The 16,366-nt window shown below is 39.2% G+C and overlaps 2 protein-coding genes across 2 annotated transcripts; both read right to left on the reverse strand.

Moving 5' to 3' along the window:
- Positions 1-299: 299 nt before the first annotated feature.
- On the reverse strand, positions 300-4,820 carry isg20 (interferon stimulated exonuclease gene). Its single transcript, XM_084734923.1, has 4 exons — positions 4,676-4,820; positions 2,847-3,533; positions 2,455-2,655; positions 300-1,334 (listed from the first exon to the last, which is right to left on the reverse strand). Exons 2-4 carry the CDS (start codon positions 3,501-3,503, stop codon positions 1,134-1,136), a joined length of 1,059 nt encoding a protein of 352 aa, XP_084591049.1. The 5' UTR covers positions 3,504-3,533; positions 4,676-4,820; the 3' UTR covers positions 300-1,133.
- Positions 4,821-6,479: 1,659 nt separating this feature from the next.
- On the reverse strand, positions 6,480-15,508 carry pdia3 (protein disulfide isomerase family A, member 3). The gene is made up of 13 exons (XM_084733806.1): positions 15,208-15,508; positions 13,719-13,797; positions 13,495-13,612; positions 13,238-13,345; positions 12,845-12,974; positions 12,562-12,678; positions 10,957-11,082; positions 10,569-10,751; positions 9,810-9,918; positions 8,759-8,887; positions 8,239-8,318; positions 7,199-7,256; positions 6,480-7,110 (listed from the first exon to the last, which is right to left on the reverse strand). Exons 1-13 carry the CDS (start codon positions 15,339-15,341, stop codon positions 6,979-6,981), a joined length of 1,503 nt encoding a protein of 500 aa, XP_084589932.1. The 5' UTR covers positions 15,342-15,508; the 3' UTR covers positions 6,480-6,978.
- Between the last annotated feature and the right edge of the window lie 858 nt (positions 15,509-16,366).

The raw sequence follows: 16,366 nt of genomic DNA on the forward strand, positions 1-16,366 counted from the left end.
TTATTGACCACTTTATAATTAGTCCAGTGCCATTCAGGGATTAAATCAACCTCTAGTTTTATCAAGCTTGTGCTGATGCATTCACACCAATGACATAAAATGCAGATTTATATGTAATATGAAGTCAGAACAGGGAAATTATGTAAATTATGTTCTCCAAATAGTTCAAGAACAAGCTTCAATTTACAGAACGGGGAGGTTTTAAGCCAGAGAAGAAGACTTTTTAAAAGAGGCACAACAATTAAGACCATTGTTAATATGCTTGTAGTTTCCACATCCATTCACAGAAAGTGACAATGTTTCATTTTAACATGATGCCGTTTTATTAGGACATTTAAGAGCAGCTTACAATGAGAGGTAATTAAATAACATCATCACAATTCAACACCAAGGCCACATATACATGGAGGTAAACATGAAAATGCAACAGTTTAAACCAAAGCTTATGTTTTAAAATTGTGAAAAACATTTTAAAATCGGCAACTCATTCCACTTTTGTTTGCGCTCATAGCAGCCACTTGTGCATTTTCATATTCTCATGTGAACAGACATTTTAAAAACACAAACGCAACTGAAAAATACAGTTGTGTTTTATAAAATAGCTCCACCTGTGGCCTTAAATACATCTCATGTCTTAATTGTTCTTTTTTTTTTACCTTTCAAGTAAGAGCAGATACAGTTAAGAGAACTTCAAACTCTGCATTTCATAAGTTAAGAACCCCAAACTTTTTTTTCAACCAAGCCCAAACAAAGAGCACCAATGTCACACTATAAACATTATCAAGTCTGTCCTACCTCTAACAACTCTACAAATATCTGGTTTAACAGCAAAAAATGTGCTCTTAGGAAATCTAATCATGTTTAAATGTAATAAGTTAAAGAGCTCTTATGCAAGCAATAAAGTTAAATTCCATAAAGTTATATCATATAGATAATCTGATCATATCCCCCTAAAAATGAACCATTTTGCGTTTACTTCTAAAGTTACTTTTCATCCAGACTTGATACTGTAAAGTTGTTTTTCACTCACATTATCTATAGTTATCTGAACCTGCTCTGATGTCTGTACAGGGTCTGTTGAGGTATTTCCCACTGAATGCGTCACATCATGTAATGTCATTGTTACTTGCCTCTCATTGGCTGTCAACTATGACATCATCAGGCCAGTACTCATCTTGCATGTAGTGGTTTGAGGAGGCGAAGCTCGGCTCCTGCGGAGCGTCATCGTCCCTCAGTTTGTTCTGCAGCTCCTGCTCCCACTCGCCCTCGACCAGCTTGTAGAGGTCGAGGGCGGCCTGAGCGTCTTCCACCGAACAGTGACCCTTCTTCTCCACCTGCGCAGGGAAACACGGACGGGGTCAGCGCAAGAACATGTTAGGGGTCGACCTACTGTCATCCTGGACGATTATCAGATCCAATTTTGGTGTTTATAGGAATGTGTGTGTGCGCGTTTTTTTTTTTTTTTTTTAACCGATACAAATATGTGCCCTGAAAAAAAAAACATATGACCAGTAGTACATATGATAAAAGGAAAAAGATAAATCGTTTTTGATGATTTGGTGTCTTCCAATTCTCTGTAACTGTGAGCCAACGGCGGCCAAGCCAATACTGGATGTTTGAAGCCAATACAAATACTGAAATATCAAAGTTTCATGTGTGTAGAAGATGAATCATCCCCCCAAAAAAAGAACAGGACAGAACTCCAATCGTAACAGTCAACAGACTGATTTTTTTAAATTGAGAGTTAAAACACTCAGTAACAACTTATCAACCAATATTTTATTTTTGACACAAATTTCAAATTTGGTTATTTAACCAAGGAATGTACTGAGCATTGCATTTTACAGTTGAAAAATAAACGTGTCACTGTTCTCTGGTGGGCAAACAACATTATGACACTTAACTGCAATTACTTTTATTATCAGTTGACATTATGTGCCAATACCAATTTATCTGTGACTGGAAATCTGTCAATAAATTCCTCTTTTTGCCTAAATGCTTTTCCTTTTGCCGAGCAGGAGGTGCGTACAATTGATGCTTTCAACAAAAGGAGACATGTGATTGATTGATTGTAGCTCGCTGGGCAACTAATTCATGAGCTTTTTAACAAGTCTGACTTGATCTATGTTGTTCTGTTTGATTCTGAAGGACAGAAAATCCTTACATCTATTTGTGCTACAAGTCTCTCTGTAACAAACGGCCCTGACCTGTTTGTGCTGCTAAGAATAAGATAAACACACCAGCAAAGCAACAGAGCTGCATGTGAGTACGAACATCTCTTTACAAGTGTGTCAGAAACTTTTCTTTATAACTGATCAATCATTAGCTTTATCAGTTCAAGAACGCAACAAAAGTCATCTTAATGCACGTCTGAGATACTCAGTATATAGTATGGGAGACAAATTTAACTGAACAGTCGTCTACACAACAACAACAAATAAAACAGTATCTCACCTGTATCCTCTTGTTCAGCAGCTTATTGGCCAAGATTTTGAGGGAGGGGCAGCGCTCACGGGGGAAACCGGCCAACCGGCTGAGGTGACGCGTCGTACAGGTGTCCCTGACCATGTGAGCTGGATGGAGCATGTCCAACGCCTCGAAGTCGTTGTAGATGGAGTGACCGACGACCACTTTGCCTTCAAGTATACTGAGAACCTACAGGAAAGAAGCCACGCAAGTGCAGAAGAGGACAAATATGTATTTAGCTGCCATCACTGATGATCATACAAAAGTCAAACTGCTGCCTACGCTGAGTTATTCATTGTAAACACAAGCAAATCTGTGAGAGGAGGTAATTAAGAATATCATGTGACAGATCACAGATCCTGAATCAGAGCGAGCCTCACCTCCTCTCTGGCCTGAGCGAAGGGCGTAGCGTTTCGCAGGTGATGCCTCCGGATGCCGCTCCAGCGAGTCCTGTAGTCTGTGACGGGCTGACACGGCTGGATGTATTTATCATACAATATGTGGCCATGATAGTCCAGGATGCTGCAGCGTGCCAGCTCGCTACAGCGCCCTCCAGGCCCCGTCCCCACCATCTCACAGTCCAACGCCACCACCGTGGTCGAGCACGAGCTGAGGCACGGCGAACTCCGACCGCTGGCCGGAGGACTCGCCTCAGAGGAGAAACCGCTGTCCACCTCCCAGCTGTCTCTGAGGGCCGTGACCAAACAGTGGCGGTCAGAAGAAGCTTTCAGCTCCGACACAGAGAGTTCAGGTTTAAATACGTCGGTTCTATTGTGTTCAGAGTTCAGCGTGTTTTGACTTTTCTGATCCGTTTCGTTCGATTTAGTTTTTTTGACCAGTTTATTTGTATCCAGTGGTTCGTTGTGGTTGTCTTTTATTTTCCTCTTCATATTGGCGATGATAATTTTTTGCTGGCATTTCTTCCTGGCTCTTGCGTTCTCCATGGTGTGAAGCATCATGTTTTTTTTGTACAAATACCTGTAGTTGTTGAGAAGCCCCCACGAGGTGGTTTTATTCCTTTTTGAAGACTGTGCCATTGTAAACCAATACAACAGGCAGTGTCATCTCTAAGGAAATAAAAACACCATTAGAAAATATATTCGGTATGTGAAATTGAAATTAGATTAGCTTAATTTTTATTATTATATAGCTTGTATAGGACTGCAAAATCTTGACCTCTCCTGAAAGACCTGTACATTTCTGTACATTATCACTGGAGCTGTTACATAACACTGGTTCTTATATCAGTGTGTGTACATGAGATGTGAGAGCAACAGTACACTACTAATGAGACCACATGTGGCCAGTAAAGCAGGTTGACTCTGACATTAGATACAACCTAAAGAAACGATTTTCTACCTCCTTTAGTTTACAGTCCGCGCAAGATTGTACTGACGTGGCCATGCAGAAATATCACTGACTTTAGGGGCTGGTGATTGACAGCAACACATTTAAACACACCACTTCTCTAGCAACAAACGGTGACACTAACTTCTTTGTTTGGTTAATTTAACTGTTACTTAACCAACTTAACACTGAAAGTCTGGAAAATGTCAGATAGGGCCTCATTTCGAGATACTCGATAAGGGGCCACCAATTCCCTTCTCACAGCGCACCAAACTCCATTCAAAATTCTGACAATTTAGCTTCAGTTTCTTAGTCATCAGAAACACTACTTAAAATGCGCTCGTGAAGTCTGCCTGAGACTGAATTGATCATGGATCGACTTAAATGGTAATCAAGCTTTCTGTATATCTACTATGATTCGTACATACAGCTGTACAAGACTTAGAGAACACGAATTCGCTCACTGCAAAACTGCCTAATCGAAGAGGCCCCGTGTCACAACTATCGTCTAGAATTACTTTAAAATGCCTGTTTGAAGAGGTATAATTAAGCCGTATTGAACATTTGTCGATAAGGGTTCAGAAAAAAAAATGGCTACTCGTGTTTTCTATTGTATTTAACTTGTCAGTAGTTACGACCAACTTAAACTGACAGATATTTCAGTGGAGTTTGGCGTCCTGTTTTGCCACACCAGCAGATATTTAGCTAGCTACAGTAACTGAAAACAGTCGCGTCAAACGAAGACAAGAAACATAAATAAAAAGGAAAATGTCATGTAAGATCAATGCTAAGATATACACTTTTTGACAAAACCACAAGTGAATAATAAAACACAATAACTATTAAAACGTGTCTACGTTACCTTCTGTGGCAGCACGTGTACTGTCTGGACATGCCTGGGCAAGATTCCTCTGCTCTCCATCTGATTGGCTCTTTCTCTTCTTCGTTTGTTGCTTGACAGGAAGCGTTCAACTGCCAAATACCTGCGATGTCGCCGTCTACTGGTTGGTTGGGATATGGTTCAAAAACACGTTACAGTTTTTAATCAGATTTTTTAATTTTATTTCGTTTTAAACATTTGTTTACGATTTAGTTTAGTTTCCAGGCCTTATTTTGTTAATTTGTATTAATTTTAAAATTTTTGAATTCTAGCTTGTTTGATTTTGTTTTTTATTGTGAGTATTTGTCAGGGGAAACATTTAGGTATTGAGGATAGGTATTATAAACGCAATATTTGTAATGATCTATTTGACCAAACTAATAAAAACAGAGAGAAAGAAATTTCCTGTACGTTTTTTATTTTATTTTAGCGACTTCTGCATGTACAGAATATTCTCTCAGTTAGTTCCAGATTTTATTTTATTGATTTTACTGCGATAAAATGTTTTTGGGTTTTTTTTGCACCCAATTTAGTTCTAGTTCAGTTTTAGTTTAAGGCTTCCGTTGACAGACATGGTTGTGTTTCCACTGCCATAACAGCAGAATAAATCAACACAAATAAAATGATCTAAACAAAAATCTCCTGCTTCTCTTTAACTGTTTTACTCACCGTAACTCTGCCTGGGAAAATGTAAACAGGCTCATTTCATCTCACCCTGTGGGAAGCATTAAGAATAACTGTACATTATTCAGTTTTCTTTTGGATTGTTTTGTTAACTTATGCAGGTCATATCAAGTCCCCTGTAATAAAAAGAGAAAACACAAAGATAAAATTGTGCAGCCAAGTATACAATGAAAGACAAGCCCCCTTCTGACTTTCTGGGCTACATACAATTCCAGTTTAAACATGTTTATACAAAAAGTCACGTTTAAATTATTAAATATCTATCTCTATATATATATTTTGGACAACAACCTTTGACAAATGAGCTGTTTAGTGTTTCCAAATTGTTTAATGATTTACAGACAAAAAACAAATTGTTCAATCCAATGTTTGCATGACCCAATTTCTGACTAAAAATTTGATTTGTACCGACCAAATAATTGAAATTAAGCTGCAGCAATTAGTCAGTTGAAAGGAAATAGTTACCAACTATTGTGATTCTTTTTTTTAATTTTTTTTTTTTAAAAAGAAACATTTGCTGGTTCCAGCTTCTTAGATGTCAGGATTTGCTGCTTTTCTCTGTCATTTTTGACAGTAAATGAAGAGTCTCTGGGTTTTAGACCATTGGTTGGACAAAAGAAACAATCTGAAGAAATTATTTTAGGGTCTTGTTAAATTATGAGTATTTTTCACAACTTTTTTTTTGATATTCTTTAGACTAAACAAATAATCAGCAGGTTAATTGATAATGCCCTAAATTGTAAATTATTAAGGGAAAAAACATTAAACGTGATGATTCACAATTTTTCTCTGTATTCTAAGATGATATATAATAGGTTGAACATCTTTTTATTTGTTTTAGATTGTTGATTGACCAGAATATTCAAAGACCTGAGAAAAATTACGGACAATTTTTTTAAAACCATTTTCACATTATATAGACCAAACAATTAATCTATTAATTAAAATGAGCATATTAACTGATTGAAAATATCATTAATTGCAGCCTTATGTGTGACTTAATCACTAAAGGCACTGACTTAATACAATGTTGGTAATTAAAAGAAAAATCTGCAGAATTATTATAAAACCTTAGCGTTCATGAATGAGATCATACAGCTCATTGTGGTTTTGTGGGCCTTTTTATTTCACAATCCTTCCAAATGTACAAAAACAAAGACGTGTTACAAAAACAAAAAGAAAAAAAAAAAAGAAAAGGAATTCACCATTACCATTATCCCCTGTGACGACAACAACAAAACCAACAGATGACTGGAGACTGGTGTCAAACCAAAGTGCATCAGCCTGAGGTGTGGTAGACAGACGAGGGGAAATAAAAATCTCAATTTGTCAAAAGCTGTCCCCTCTTCCCTAAAAATTTGTTTTTGTTTTTAAACATCGGGCAGGCCCTGGCCACCACCTCTCCACCTTCCACAGTTTTCCCAGAGCAGCGGAGGACCTAAAAGGGGGCGCCGCATCTTTTCGACTTGGCTTCAGAGCATTCGGTAGTTCACTAAGAGAGTGGAATATAATTTAGTTCTTTCTTTGCATGGTTTCCCCAATCCTCCTCCTCCTCCTGTTGTGGGGGGGGGGGGCGGATGTTGAGTTCCTGTTTGGAGCTTTTATAGCTCAATCTTGTCGTCATCGTCCTTCTTCTTCTTCTTGTTCTTCTTCTTGGACTCCTCCTGCATCACCAGGGGGTTGGTGGCCTCCCTCTTCAGGTAGGAGATGAAGTCGCTCACCTCGCGACCTCCCTGAAACACGAGCGATGAGACGGGGCGATTAGAGTGGATACGAACGGGACGTTGTTTTGTTTTAATGATCGATCAGGCAGACACTCACCTCATATTTCTTTGGGCTCATCTTACGTCCCGCTGGGGCGAAGTACATTGTGGGGAAACTGCAAAAGCAAAGATTGAAGAGATGGATGAGAATTCATATTATTGACATGTTATACTCCATCATCGGACAGTGTTGTCCTTCAGGAGCCTCATTACAGTTATCTAATATGACAGAAACATGTATTTAGGGGAAAAAACTTATATTAGGATACAAATTTAGCTATTACAGTTTCTTAAATAAAGAATTTAAGTTTGGATGGCATAGACCCTGCAACCACAGAGGACCACAGAAACATGACGACTGAAAGGCTGATTAACTCAGTTTCCTTGTACAGGTATACTGACCGTCAAATCAATGTACTACGTCTCTTAATCTTGGAAAGAAAACTGGGAAGAAAACTTCCCAAAAAGGCGATGCCTGCGTTCTTGTCCATCATAGCAGCTAGGTAGCCAGTGAGAGGTGAAGTAAGACAGCCCTTAAAGTTAAAGATGCAGGCCGTCTCAGGACAAGTGCTGATTGAACTTTTTAAATTCAATACTTTGTCACAATTTTATCAATATCTATACTGATCATTTTTCTTTTAGGAGACAAAAAAGACAGGAAAACCACAACTGTTACTGTCCATTACCAACAAATTTATTCTAAAAGCAAATATGAGTACAACTACATAAAAAAAAGTCTGTGCTGATGAGTCCTCCTTAACTTTCAAGGCGTGTCGTTTAAATGTTTGAAGAGGTTTCTTGTGTTGCACTTCCTTCTAGTTGTATTTTTATGTACAGGTGGAAATTAGCACCACACCACAAAGTGTTTCCTGTCTGTGACTCTCACAAGTCAGATGTTTAAGTGTGTGGCTGTGTGCTCGGTTCCTCATCCATTTCCAATGACAACTAAACATAATGTCAGGGCTGTTTAGTGGCATAACCATTATATAAAAGTACTGAAAAAGTTTGCAAGTAATGCAACCATCCATGTTTTGCACAAACCCTCAAGTCTTTCCCTGGTAAAAGAGAAGTCTTAAATTGAAGTGACTCATGACTCACCCGCTGACTTCATATGGAGATGGCACATCGTTGGCTGTGGCGTCCATCTTGGCAATCACAATGTTGGGGTCATCAATGAGCTTTAAGAGCAGAGGAGACAAAAATGTTTGCAAGACAGTTCACAAAATGGACTTTTAGAGTCTGTAATTTTTGTCTGGTCCTTTGTTTTTTAATTTAATACCCCTTAAATAGTTTTACAATAGAACTACTGTTTGTATCATTTTACATACAAAAGCACAAAACTGAAATCAAAGACTGATAGCACCAGATTCCCTCGACTATTCAACCTAAAACCATTTCTGTCAAGTTGTTGATGTTTAATCTGGTCTCTTACAGTGTGTTTGTACAAATGTTCAAATATAAATACTTCACATCAAGCCATTGTTTGGTTAATGTAATTAAAACACTGCTTTTATTTAGATTATTATCTTAATCTGTTAAATACAACGGCAGCAGAAGGATAAGATAAGACAGAAATGTATTTGTCTGGAGGGACATTGTTCGGCGTGCTATCGCTCACCTTCTCTCCCAGCTCTTTGTATTTGGGCTCCAGGTTCTTGCAGTGTCCGCACCACGGAGCGTAAAACTCGATCAGCACGTCTTTGCTGTCGTCGTTGACGATGGAGTCGAAGTTCTCAGCCACCACGACCTGAGTACAAATGACAGACATCGTAAGTTTATCATTAACTCTGAGTACTTTAAGGTAGAAGTTTAAGTCATGGGTGCTGTGACTGCAGCGTTTATGCTTTGTTATATGTTCAGTAGCATCCACAGCATCTGATTCGGGCCAAAAATCATGAATACATGATATTTGCTAAGCCAACCAGTTACTGTGAACAAATGTTGTCTTCACCTGCCTATTTTTTTGTGACAGAAATGCAGTGGTTATGCAGTTTTTTGTCTGGTATTCAAGTTCTACCTGGCTTTCAGTTTTATTCAACAATCATTCCACTTCAGTTGAATATTTTACTAGGCTTTACTCCAGCAGCTGGAGAAGACAGACAGACTGGAATAAACAATTTAAGACCTTGCTGGAATATTTGTTTTAGAAAACAAAAGACAAATTCAACAGTCTATCCCCTAAATACACTTGAGAAGACTATGTTGAGGGAACAAGCATTTCTGAATATTTTCTCATTCCAAACTATTAAGTCTCATCCGTTTCTACACGGCAAGAGTGAAAAAATTTGCATAATAAGTAGCAAAACATGGGAGCATCGTGCAAACATTTTCTAAGAAGGTCATATTTAGAACTAGAATGGCAGTGTGAAAGCAGAGACCTCCACAGAATGACATATCTCACAATGATAATGAAAAGTGAAAAATAATTTGTTTCCACCCTTTGCATGGGCCAATAAAGAACCCGTTAAATATTAGTGTGGAAACACAAATTATTGTTCACTTTCTTCCACCAAGCTTCATTAGGCCAATAGTTTTTTCAGCTGACACGTGCAAATGGAACTGAAAACATCCTGCCCTGGAGGGGGAGAAATTAAGACACAACAAAAAACATCACTACAGAGCAGACATTAAACAGAAGCTGAGAATCTTCCCTGAGGTTTTTATCTCACCTTGACAGGTCCATCGTTGTTCTCTGGGATGGGCTCTGATTTGAGGTAGCGCTTCAACTTGCCGTCAAAGTAGTCCTGCAGGAAACGCTCCAGAGCTTTTCCATCACGACTGTCAGGAGAACAAAAACAGAAGCTTTTGAGTAACCAGTAGGGAGATAGTAGAATACACACACAAATTAATATAGATCTAAGTTTTCACTTGGATTGGAAGCCATCATCCGACAGCCATCCATTAGACTTGAATGTACAGTTTCTAATCACTCAGCTCGTCCACAGATCTGCCTGGTACCATGTGATTATTCTGCACCGCAGCATCTAAAAAACTTGTTATACCTGTAAAAACTTGCACCAAACAAAAATAGTGCCATTGTGGCCCACAGTACGGCACATTTAAAATATTTATCTGGATGGAGGGTTGACGTGAGAGTAACTGGAGGTGCACCACACATTTTTGAATACTTGAGCGTCACACATTGTCATTAGTCAAATGTCAATACTGAGCATCATGAAGAAACATCCCAAATACATTAGACAAGCATCTCCCCACTGTGTTAAAGAGAGTTAACCACTTACACAGTGGCATTTCATGCAGAAACATCATTAGTTGAACATTCCTTAAGAGGCAACAGGCTAGCCAAAGAGATGGGAGCATAAATAATTAGATGATACATAATATGTACGCCATGTGTGCTAAATTTTGATGTTTGAAATCCAATCCACCTGCGGCACACAAGAAACTGAACATTCGACATGACTTACGAGAACTCCTCGGTCATGGAGTATTTGTCTCCCTTTGCAGTGCGGATGGTCACCAGAGGCAGTTCTCCTGAGCTGCCGTCCAGGCCGAACTCGGACACGTCGTGGCTGAATGCGTTCTTGTTGGCCACAGCAAAGTTCAGCTTCTTGCCCTGATCCAGGAAGCTCTTGGCCACCTTCATCACCCTGTAAAAAAACAGTAGTTTGGTCTGTTTTAGAAGGCATGCTTTTGAAAATGAAAGTGGCTTCTCAAACAACAACTGTGTTTAGGGAGTGAAAACTAGCTAAATCTAACTACTCCTGTTTTTCCCCCTTTCTTTCTTCTCTTTTTTTTTAAAGAAAAGTAACAGCCACTGTGCAGGAACTCTGCAGGAAGTTTAGAGGCACCTACCTGTTCCTCCAGTAGTTGGAGCCTTTAGGGTTTTTGTCATAATCGACATCATAATAAGCCACCAGCAGGTCTTTTCCCCTCAGCTGGTCTTTGTTGTCGTCTGTCATGTGGGGGCAGATTCCAAAGCTGAGTTTGAGAGAAAGTAAAAGTGGGTCAGTTTATAAAGAAACTGAAAACAACAAGCTACACTCTTCTACGCAGTTACGGCCAACCAGATAATCCAGTGAGACAGGTCGTTTATAGCAGTGTGAAACGTGAAAATATGTAGTTTGTTCACAGGTTTGGATCTGATTACACCCTTCACATCTTTTAGAAATACACATTGATGTTCTGCAGACTACAATGCCTTGCAGATAAGTCTTTAGAGAAGAGGCAAGAAAGCGAAAGTAAAATAAGTACAGTAAATAGGGGTGTTTTCCGCCACAGATAAAAAGTACAGCAGATGTCTGTAACTGCTGGCACACAACTGTGAGCGGCAACACTTACAAACCACATGCCAATGAGATACGGCAAAATGTGCAGAAAACACGTCTCAGCTCAATCACTTCAACTCCAAACATATTAGAACGTACTGGTATGGAGACACTTTGTCACCACATAACTTTTTTTCCTGCAGTCTAATGGGCTCTTAAACACAACAAAAGCACAGTAGTTTTAGAGACTAGTAATGTTTGAATATCACCATCATCAGGTAGATAGCAGGTAGAAACAAAACTGTTTTTGCCACTGTTGGCTGGTTAATGTTCTCTCAGACCCAGTGACACAAAATGGAAACAGAAAAAGGGATGTGTGAGACAAACCCCTGCCAGTAAAAGCCACAGAGTGCTCAGTGAGGAAACACGACCCTGAATACATTAAATTTGGATTCTTAATGGCAGGCAGTGATGGTCAGCTGAAAGCAAAGTGTGTTGAAATTCTGCTGCAGACTCTTTTGTTGTGTTATTTTTTTTAAATTTTATATTTGGGAAGGTGGCATTAAGTTGCAAAAGGTTGAGATCCCTTGTCTAGAAGACATAAGGCAACTTAGTGGACAGGGAAAGTTATACTCACAGGGAGGGGACTCATCTCCCATCATAATAACTTTGAAGAGTTTGAAGATCATGAGCCACACTTTCAATTGTAATGACTCAAACAAACACAAAGCTATCACTCTAATTTTCAGCACAGTTAAATAAAGTTAGACAAAGTGAGGCCACAATCACTGGTAAAGACTGCAATTAACACTTATTTGTTGTTTTTATATTCAAAAACAATCACTCTGTTAATGCATTAACCACAAAAATGTCATGACACCGGATTACAGAGTCCAGTATCTGTTCATCACAAGTACCAGGCACAGCTCGCTGCAGCCAACAGCACATAGTCCTGGAGTTGAGTGACAGCTGACTGTGTTTGCAGAGTGCACACCTCACCTACTACAAAAGATCCTGTTGGGACTGGGCCATGTATGCAAATATGTGCCATTACTAAGCAGGATGACTGTTTTACCACTATCAACTACTGCAACTGTATTGTGCTTTGCAAATTAAATGAACCATCATCTCTGCTGCCTAATTGAAATATATGGATTTAAAAGAACAGGGCAGGGATTGAGATAACACTCACATGTTGTCCTGGATGAACCTCTTGATTTTGTTGCTGGTGTACTTGTCCTCGCTGTATTTCACTGAGTTGTCTTCGAACTTGTTGTTGAGTCGTGGTGGACGGAACAGAACGACTCCCCTGTTAACCAAAACAGGAAATGTCACCACCGATAGTTACACTGGTGATATCAAATGTGTAAGGAGGAGTCAAGTTGTGTCGACCTCTTTGCAAATATCTGCTCCCATGTCCCACTTGTGTCAAAGTAAGAACGATGACTAGGCCAAAGGCAGAAAGAGCTACTTACTCTCCGTCAATGCCACTGCTCTGGAGGAGAGCCTCAGAGTTGGTGTGAGCGAAGCGGTAGTTGTCCCTCAAGGCGCTGGCCGCCTTCAGGAACTCTGCCTGCGCTGTGCTCTTGTCACTGGCAAAGAACCCTGGGGAAAAAAGACAAATGATGTTCAGATCAGGATTTAATGAAAACGTCCCCATTCTATCTAAATTTGCCCAACTTTGCCAGCAAAATACTATATTGCAATGATATCTGATGTGTGGTTGATTATGTATCACTGCCGTCAAAAATGACACAAACAGGGTTCAAGTTAACATCTCATGCTTACTCACAATACTGCTGAGGGACTTAGTAAAGAGAAATTAACTGCTAGAGAAGGCAATGACCAAAATTCAAACAGTAACTCACCAACAACACTTGCATCTTGGTCTGCAATGAACTTCTGCAAGTGTTCATCAGCCTTGAGCTCCACAGAAGCTGGTCCAGCCTGCTTCTTAAGGAAACTGACAATCCCATCTACAGAGGGTAAGAGGAAAGCAGAGGAACAACACAAACAGAGGAAGGAGGCAGAAAAAGTAAAGATGACCATGAGGTAGATATTTAAGCAGATATTTGTGCATTTTAAACAGATTTACACACAATTAAATCACATCAGAGTCAAATACCTGCAGATCTGGGACCATCATAGGGACCAGATTCCTCTCCATCCCTGAAGATCTTCAGGGTCGGGTAGCCACTGACACCATATTTGCTGCATGTGTTGCTGTTGGCTGTGCAGTCAACCTAAGGGGAAAGAAAATCATTCACTCTCCAAAGAGGCACACATAGTACAGAGTGCAGAGAGGCACACTAAAGTGGACAAAGTTAAGTGAACTGCATTATGCAATACCTTGGCCAGAGAGACGATGCCTTTCAGACGTGTGGCGGCGGCCTCGTACTCAGGTGCTAGCCTTTTACAATGGCCACACCTAATGGACAGAGGAGAAAACAGGAGAACAAGTTACACTTCAGCTGTATTCAGGTTACAGCTTGGTGAAGATCCTGACAGAGATCTAGTATTTTTTTTGAAGTGTGAAATTTGATACATCTGAGGTATTTCAATCAGGTTTGTAAAATACAGAAAGTTCAACTTCAGTCACAAATTTGAAAATCATTTAACTTCACAGGCATGTAGACTCTACCTACATTTTAATGTTGTACATCCTTGTAAAATACAGTCATGTGTATTTAAGTAAATATCCACTGACCGACAGAATCATTTACTCTGTTTAATTATTATACTTAAATTATATGTTGCTCTACATTCTTGAGTAATTTATTTTACCATATTTAGTGTATCTATATTTATGCTGTACTTAGTGCATGTGTATGTTTGTAAAATGTATGTACAAATATTTGCTTTTAACTTTTGTTTCTTGCCATCTTCTTTTTTTCTTAACCTAGACACCTGCCAAAGGGCAAATTTCTTGTATACCTGCACTTGGTGATTTAAGAGTCTCATTTAATCAGTTAACAGACAGTATTTTAAACAATAATTATTCTTTTTTTTTTCCATATTTGAGTAATCATTTGGTTCATAAAATGTGAGCAAATAATAAAGAAAATGTCCATCACTGGCATGATAGTATTGCTTATTTTGTCTAAGAACAAAATATATTTAGTTTATTATCACAGAAAGCTACGAAAATCATCAAATATTAATGTTCAACAGATTAAAACTATGAATTTTTTGGTATTTTTTTTTTATCGAAAAGTTACATTGAACACTATGATGATGAAGTTCTATTTTATTCAAGTTTGGCACAGTTGGACCACGTCACAGTTCCTCTGGACCAATCACAGGTGGACACCAAAACTTCCCTGGCCAATCAGAATGTTACAACAGTGAAAGGACACACCCCTAACTTCCTCATAGCCTCTTTCGCACGTAGTTTTCATTGATAAGGATTCAGAGTAAATACAAATACAGGACACAACTACTTGTCTTTAATTTTTACAGCTAACAGTTTAATGTGACGTCAAACTGTGGAAGTCTTTTAGTCACAGGTCCATTTAAAAAACAGCTAAGCTAGGTTAGTTGGCTTACACCTTTCCGCCTCTAGCTAACAAGCTAACGTTTGGTCACCTGCCAAAGAGAATACTACCGAGTCTGATAATGTTGGAGGCAAACATATATGCAATTTGTAATTTATACAACGAATGAAATACTTTAAAAAGCACATAGAGATACATCCACAGTGTTATAAGTTCGGGCAGTGGACGTCAGTTTGTTAGCTAAACTGCTCACCACGAAGCAAGTAAGCTAGCGTTAGCTTATTTAAACGTTTGCAAACAGTTAAATTGGTCGAATGATGTGCACATAATGACAAAAGACTCACCAAGGGGCGAAAAATTCCACAAGTACGAGGTCATGGTCTCCAATTTTGCTTTCGAAATCATCATCCGTGTAATCAAGCACATCACTGGCCCGGGTGAACCCAGCGAGAGCGGCCAAAAAGATCAGCCTCAACATCGCACACCGCACTGTTGTAAAGACTTATTTACTTTTTGTTAAACAAAATAAAAGTTTGAATTGCAAATTGTGCCCGTTGCGGCCCCCTGGTCAGCTCCTCAGCGACGTCAAAGCCAAGGCTGCACGCTCCTCGGCTCAGACAGGGCCAAATGCAGAGAGAGAAAGAGAAAGGGATGGAGGCGGTGAAGATGTTCAGGCAAGGCAGCGGGACCTCTCCTAACCACAGTGTGGCAGCCTTCCATTGGTCCGACAGACGCGTCAGTCTGCCGCGGCCAGCCAATGAGAAGCGAGAAAACGGGCCTTCATCATCTCAGAGCCAATCACAACGCGACAAAATCAAAACTCCGCTCTAACACGCGGAAGTGATCATGTTAATAGTTCACTGCTTGAAATCATGGCTTTTTAATGAATTGCAAATAAAAAATGCGTCGATTACAGTATTCTATGATATTTAATCTGACATTTACATACATGGGCCCAGTCTATTAATTGCTAGGACACCAAAAATACTGTTGCAGTGATTAAATATTTGACAGATAAGTACATAACTTCTCTCATAGATCATTAGAGTAGAGAATAGTAAAGCTTTTATATCCCCAACATCAGGTAATAATGATACAGAAAGTACAGAAAAACAAAAAAGGGGCTTTAAAGGGACAGTTCACCCCAAGATAAAAAATAAATATTCTCCCTCTGGTCTGTAGTGCCATTTATCTGTCAATTTTTTTTGTCATGAGTTGCAATGTTTTGGAGTTATCAGCCCGTGTGTCCGCCTTCTCTCAAATATAATGGAACTAAATGGCACTAACTTGGGGGTGTTTAAAGCACCAAAAAAAATAGATATTTGAAAAACTCTTCAGCAAAGTCTCTTTCAAGGAATCATGACCCACTTACTCAAGATAAGAGAGCAGTTTCATGTGGGAGGTTCGTCCTTCTATTCAAAAGAAGGCAAAGATCTCACTGGTCTCCACAACTTGGCAACTCATAAAAACAAAAACAAACAAAAACCAAACAAAACAAACTCT

This window comes from Lutjanus erythropterus, chromosome 13, assembly GCF_056507025.1.
Source record: "Lutjanus erythropterus isolate fLutEry1 chromosome 13, fLutEry1.hap2, whole genome shotgun sequence".
Lineage (NCBI taxonomy): Eukaryota > Metazoa > Chordata > Actinopteri > Lutjaniformes > Lutjanidae > Lutjanus > Lutjanus erythropterus.

What these genes read in the sequence shown, in the direction of transcription:
- pdia3 (XM_084733806.1), bottom strand. Translation starts at nt 15,341, where the DNA reads ATGTTGAGGCTGATCTTTTTGGCCGCTCTCGCTGGGTTCACCCGGGCC. An exon ending in AGCAGTGGCATTGACGGAGA is followed by an intron (nt 12,679 to 12,844) that starts GTAAGTAGCTCT and finishes TTTGGTTAACAG; the next exon opens with GGGAGTCGTTCTGTTCCGTC. An exon ending in ACAACGATGGACCTGTCAAG is followed by an intron (nt 8,888 to 9,809) that starts GTGAGATAAAAA and finishes ATTTGTACTCAG; the next exon opens with GTCGTGGTGGCTGAGAACTT.
- isg20 (XM_084734923.1), bottom strand. Translation starts at nt 3,503, where the DNA reads ATGGCACAGTCTTCAAAAAGGAATAAAACCACCTCGTGGGGGCTTCTC. An exon ending in TCGCTCAGGCCAGAGAGGAG is followed by an intron (nt 2,656 to 2,846) that starts GTGAGGCTCGCT and finishes TCTTTCCTGTAG; the next exon opens with GTTCTCAGTATACTTGAAGG. An exon ending in TGCTGAACAAGAGGATACAG is followed by an intron (nt 1,335 to 2,454) that starts GTGAGATACTGT and finishes TTCCCTGCGCAG; the next exon opens with GTGGAGAAGAAGGGTCACTG.